The sequence below is a fragment of the Solanum tuberosum genome, unplaced genomic scaffold, assembly GCF_000226075.1.
Source record: "Solanum tuberosum cultivar DM 1-3 516 R44 unplaced genomic scaffold, SolTub_3.0 scf00038, whole genome shotgun sequence".
Classification (NCBI taxonomy): Eukaryota; Viridiplantae; Streptophyta; class Magnoliopsida; order Solanales; family Solanaceae; genus Solanum; species Solanum tuberosum.
Window position 1 is genome coordinate 1,143,949 of NW_006238966.1, and position 6,725 is coordinate 1,150,673.

Sequence of the window (6,725 nt, forward strand, 5' to 3'; positions counted from 1 at the left end):
CCCTTCTTTCGGCCACCCCTGGAAAAGTGTGGCTTAAAGTCAAAAAGTGTGGCCTTTTATCAAACGCCACACTTTTCCATAGTTTAGGCCACAGTTTTCTAGGGTGGTTGTAGACATAAAATGTTGTAGTGTTTCCTAATCCTTCTCTTGTGTTTATAGGAATATGAATACAAGAAGGGCTAATGCAAGGAGGGCTCAAGAGGAGAATGTCAATGACGAGGTTCCCCCTCAAGGGAACCTCAAGCTCCTAATGATGAAGGGGCCATGTCTAATATGGAGATAAGGGCTACCTTCCAAACTTTGACCCAACACATGACGGTTCAAGCCCAAGCCGTCACCACTCAAGCTCAAGCCTTAATTGCCCAAGCTAACCGAGAAGTTGGACCTCAAGTGAATCCCAATGCAAGCACACCCGCTTCTAGAATTAGGGATTTCACAAGGATGAATCCCCCTACCTTCCATGGCTCTAAAGTGGATGTAGACCCCCAAGGCTTCATAGATGATGTGTTCAAAGTGATGGATGCCATGGGTGTATCTTCTAGAGAAAAGGCGGAGCTAGCCGCCTATCATTTGAAAGACATAGCCCAAGTGTGGGTTGAGCAATGGAGAGATGAGAGACCCATGAGAGTGGGCCCGGTTGATTGGGGAGTTTTTAAGACGGCCTTCTTGATAGGTTTTTCCCCTTAGAGTTGAGGGAACAAAAGTTGGTGGAATTCATGAACCTCCGTCAAGGGGGTATGAGTGTGAAGGAGTACTCTCTCAAGTTCAGCCAACTTTCTAAGTATGATCCAACATTGGTGGCAAATTCTAGGGCTAGGATGAATAAGTTTGTAATGGGGGTGTCCGGTTTGGTTAAAGAAAAATGTCGTACGACAATGATCCATCATGATAGGGATATCTCTAGGCTCATGACATATGCTTAAAAAAATTGAGGAGACAAAGCTTAGGAAGAAGAATAGGGATTTGAAAAGGGCTAGGCCGGATGAACAAGGTCAACCTAGGTCCAAAAAGAGGTACTACAACCAAGATTCTTCTATGGTACAATGAGAGGGTGTCTAACCCTAAACCTCAAGGAGGGAATGGAGGTGGTTCTTCATTTGAAAGGTCCAGATGTGCTCCATGTGGGAAGCAACAGTTAGGTAAGTGTCTTGCTGGCACGGATGGGTGCTTTGGGTGTGGGAAGAAGGGTCATAAGTTGAGGGATTGCCCAACACTTCCGGAAAAAGATAGAGAGGCCAACCAAAGTTCTCGTGATGGCCCGGATCCTAATGCTCCAAAGAGAAACTGTTTCTACGTGCTTCAAGGTAACAATGACAAGGGAGCTAATCCGGATGATACCAGTAAATTGATAGTTCCTTAGAATTGTGATGTCCTATTGAAGTTCTTATGTTGTCTTATGTTGACCTTACTTGGGATTACCCTTAAGTGAGGGATGGTACATTGAGTAGTAAGGTTGTGGTGACTGTTGATATCCTTATCTCTTTCCTTCTATTCTTATTCGAGCCTGAGACCAAGAGTTCCTAGTAGATTGTTCATGTTTTGGAGTCTTGTGTGGATAAGAGTTTTCCATGTTCTCCTTATGTTATGCATGTTCTAGTTGAATTCTTATGTAAATGAGAAAATGAGTTTTCATGATTTATGTTCCTCATGTTGATGTGCGTTTGATATGAATTGTCTATATGCTTCATGAGGATAAAGGTTGAACATGCTTAATTTTGATTTTGAGAGTAATTGCATAATGTGCCTAATGATGCTGTGATGAGAAGATGTGATTTGGAGAAGGAAGTTCCTCCAATGAAATGAGAAATGTGAAGTCTTGATGCATAAAGAGTTTGTAGATATAGTTCCTACTTGCTTGTATTGTATTGAACTTGTTGATGTGGAGTTGATGTTTCCTCCTATGTTTATGCATTTATATTGATGTTGCATGCTTGATTGTGGGCTCCTAGTCTTGAGTCGTTACCCAATTAATCTGTTTTAAGTGTCATTCGAGAACGAATGATCCCAAGTGTGGGATAATGTAACGATACTAAAAATGAACTAGTAAAATTAGAGCCTAATGTGTGTTCGTTTGTGTTCGTCTTGAGTTTTGATGGTGTATTATGTCGTTCTGAGTCATGGTTGAACAACTTAGGGGTTAAACATCAAGATATGACTATAACGCACAGAAACTAGTAAGTTGAACTAGTGTGTTGTAAGTGTCTTGTAATGAAGTTTTGGAGTGTGGTATGAGGGTTAAAACTCAAGGGGTCCTTGGGGAGGACCCCAACATCAGCCCAAAAGTTGTCAAAACAGCTTGATACACGAGATCCATTCATGGCCAGTAGATCAATCTTCGGCTCGTGGGTCTTGGGCATGGATCAGGCCTGTGTACGACCCCCAAATGAGGTTCTCTCTCCCAATCCACGGATGCACAACACGGAGCTGTCAATCCATCCACAGTCCGTGGATGGTGGCTCGTGGATTGGCACCTGCTTGTTGTCATGTACACGACCAAGGTGGGGGTGAATTGGAAAATTCACCCCAAGTCTTTTAAAGTGAATGGACGGTTATTTTAGGTGTATTAACATATTTTAAGGGTATTAAAACAATAAAATGCTAATTCAGATGTCATTCTTCAAATTCCAAAATCAAAAACCCTTCCCTCTCAAACTACTTTCTCTCTAAGAATTCCATAGAAGACTTCAAGTTTCCAAGGTCAATTTCATCAAGATTTTCGAAGCTATTTTTTTCAAGGGGATTTCGTGGATTCTCATCTAATAGGTATGGTGTCGTTGATCCTCGTCTAATCTTCCATTCAAGGAGCTAATTCAAAAAAGTTTTCAAATCACAAAAAGTTAGGATATCACTCAATCTCATGGGTTCTTTCATCAAACGTTTTCAATTGATAAAATATGATTATATTGACTTTAATGGATGATTTTAAGATGAAAAACTCTATGAACCCATGATTTCTCTAAATTCCTAAATTTGGCCTTATGAAGTGGTTTATTTGATTATGAATGAATGATGATGGATTCATTCTTAGATTGGTTTAGATTATTGATTTGTATCATTATCTATGTCTAATTATAATGAATTGTTGGTGAATTGAGGATTGGTGATTATTGCCTTGAAAGGGCAAGTTTGACCTAATTTCATGTGAATGTATAATTGTGCTTGGATTATTGATCCACTTGACAGGTGGAGGTGTTTACTTACTGGTATATTGATCCACTTGAAAGGTGGAGGTGTTTACTTATCATGTACATTGTGATCGTGGCCTTGAAGGCATAACTTGATGAATTGAGGTATTATGATAATGTTGAATATATATGAATGTGATGTGAAGCATGTGTGTGATCTAAATGAATGAAAGACGATCTTGCTTAGAAGCTAATTATGTTAGAATTGAATGTTATCTCTCTATTAACACTTGTAAATGATGGTAATTATGTGAAAAGCTATTCTCACATAGAAACACACATGAATGAATGAATGAATGAATGAAGGTAAATGATAATGATAATGAATGTTGAGTCTATTGAAAGGTTATCCTCGATTGTTCTCTAATGAATGAAATGGGGTTCTTTAGGTGAAAGGCTATTCTCATCTTTGAATCTATGAGCTTTCCAATGAATGAATGTGGGATGGGATGGATGCTCATTCGGGAGTTGAGGCGGAGTATCTAGTAACAATCCCTATATCCCGTCTTAGTGAATGTTTGGTTTAAGATGTATGCTCATCTATGAGTTGAGGTAGGGTATCTAGTTGCAATCTTTTATCCCATAATGAACTACTGTATTTAATGTAATGTACTCTATGAGGGAAAATGCTAAGCACCGAGTGGATATGGTTAGAGATGGGTGCTCATCTGGGAGTTGAGGCGGGGTACTTAGTAGCAATATCTTGGGATGGATGCTCATCCGTTAGTTGAGGCGGGGTATCTAGAAGCAATCCCCCTCTCCCATAACTATGTGCCCACATATGTCTAGCTAGTGGAATCCACTTAAGGCTAAAGAACAATGGTCCTACCATAGGCAAGTAGGAATCCCTTATCTAGTGAGGGTGACGCCGGGATTCCATGTCAACCTCTCATGGTCTATGTCGATTAAGGGTTACCCCATAATAATGTTAATGAACTATGGTTTCTTGAGGATGTACTACTTAGTATGGGTGGTGAAATGGGACGTCATCTTTGCATTGCACAAGTGGGCATTTGAGAGGAGTCATGATGTGTTCCTTATAATGTTAATGTAATGAATGGATTCTTATGATCATGTTAATGAGGAATGTTGAGCTTATGACTAGTTGGGTATTAATGTGCCTAGTCTATGGTGACTTCAAAGGAGCACTTAGTGTGAGTAGTAGTATGAGATGCTACTTGTACATTGCACAAGTGTGAGTTAGAGTTATCTTAGATGATGGTATTTATGTGGTGATTATGTCTTATGTAATGTTGTGTCTCTTATGAATGAATGTTGATGAAGTTTGAAATGATGCATGTGAGTTCACCTTTGGTGACCTTAAGGTGATGCTTTGGTGTGTATGGTGGTATGGGACACTATCCATACATTGCACAAAGTGTTGCCTGAGGGTTACTTAAGGTGAATGGTGAAAGGTAAAGGTAATGGGTTTATAAGTTGAACACGTCTCCATTGTGATAAATGACGTGTATGTTTATTATGATTGAGTATTATGACTCTTATACTTGTATGGCATGAAGTTTTACTAAAATAGCATAAAAGCATGTCTTTTAAACAAATGTCCTTTCTGAGCATGTTTTGCATGGCTATCATACTTAGTACTTTATGTGCTAACCCCATTCATTTTTTATGTTTTTACTACAAGTGTAGGTTGTGGTAACAAAGTGGATCTCTCTAGTTTGAGCTTGGAATAGACTTCTTCCAAGACATCTTTTGGGTATGTCCTCATAGAGTGAGGACAAGGGCTTTTCATGTTTTAAGTTATTTTACATTTTAGACTATTGTTAAGACTTCGATTGTAAAGGGCCATGACCCTATCTTGTATAAAGTTGTCTAAGATGGCCATGTGAGACTTTAGTATTCTGCTGCTTTATAAATGTGTTTTTGACTGTTTGATTTATTAAGAAAAGTTTTAATTCCGCACTATTCTTATTACCCATGAGATGAATGAATGTTATGAGGCTTGTATAAGATCCCTTCGGGGTCGAATACGCCATGATACGACTAAGGGGTGCTCTCGGGTCGTGACAGCTAGACTCTCTGTACAAGATTTGACGAACCATGAACCTTTCTGGGAACCAATTTCTAGTAGCTCTCGTATGAGGTAGGTTCTTGTGACGGGCCGTGAAGTTGCCTGTGAAAGGCAACACAGACTGTGGGATTGCCTGTGAAGGGCTTCCTTCACCCAGTTCTACAATTCATAGTTCAAGTCCTCCTTGCACACATCAACACCTAGTGACTCTATAAAAAGAAAGAAAATGATAAAATGTAAACTACCGATTACAATTACAAACTTTTGTTGCCTCCCAAGAAGTGCACAATTTAACGTCGCCGCGCGACGCAGGTACTTGAGTACTCATACTTCATCAAGCTTACATTCCTCCACTATTTTCACTTCTTCTGGAACACCCAAGTATGCTTTGATTAGCTTACCATTGGTCTTGGACCTCTCAATAAAACCCGACTAGAATACATAAGTTACCTTAAACGTCCTAGACCATTTGGATCTCAATTTCCCAGGAAACAGACGAAGTCTGGAGTTGTAAACCAACACCAAGTCACCAGGAGTAAAGGTTCTTTCCTCGATATGCTTACGATGATACAAATTCATCCTCTCCTTGTACAGTGCAGACCTCTCATATGCTCTCAAGCGTAACTCATCCATCTCATTGATGTGATCCAGTCTAAGGTTTGCAGTTTTACTCCAACTAATGTTCAACTTCTTCAAAGCCCAGATTGCCTTATGCTCAAGCTCAACCGCCAAATGACATACCTTTCCAAACACCAATTGATATAGAGTCATACCAATAGGCGTCTTGAAAGCTGTCTGATATGCCCATAGATCATCATCTGACTTTCTTGCCCAATCTGTTCTGTTCGTATTCACCATTTTTCCCAGAATAGCCTTTATTTCCCTATTTGATACCTCCCCTTGGCCACTGGTCTGCGGGTGATAATGTGGTTCCACCTTGTGTTGTTTAACCCCATATTTTGCCAGAAGAGAATTGAATACCTTACTGCAAAAATAGGAACCCCCATCATTGATAATAGCTCTCGGTGTGCCAAACCTTGAGAAGATATTCTTCTTTAGAAATCCTGCAACACTTTTGCCATCATTCTTAGGCAGAGCAACTGCCTCAACCCATTTTGACACATAGTCCATTGCCACTAGTATATACTTTTTCCCAAAGGAACTCACAAATGGGCCCATGAAATCTACTCCGCACACATCAAATAGCTCCACTTCGAGAATGGGTGTCATTGGTAGTTAGTGGTGCCAAAAGATGGATCTTTGCCGCTGGCATACATCACAGCTCTTCACTATATCCATTACATCATGATTAATTATAGGTCGGTAGTACCCACTCTAAAGTACGTTGTGTGTTGTCGTAGCTCCTCCATGATGGCCACCCATTGGAAAGGAGTGATAGGCCTCTAAAATATGTAATATCTCAGCCTCAGGGATGCATCGCCTGATGATATTATCTTCACACACCCCTTACAAATAGGGTTCATCCAAAAAATACTTACCCACATCAT

At 40.0% G+C, this 6,725-nt stretch overlaps 1 protein-coding gene across 1 annotated transcript; it reads right to left on the reverse strand.

Moving 5' to 3' along the window:
- Positions 1-5,649: 5,649 nt before the first annotated feature.
- LOC107059820 (uncharacterized) lies at positions 5,650-6,348 on the reverse strand. The gene has a single exon (XM_015306829.1). It carries the CDS (start codon positions 6,346-6,348, stop codon positions 5,650-5,652), a length of 699 nt encoding a protein of 232 aa, XP_015162315.1.
- Positions 6,349-6,725: the final 377 nt, after the last annotated feature.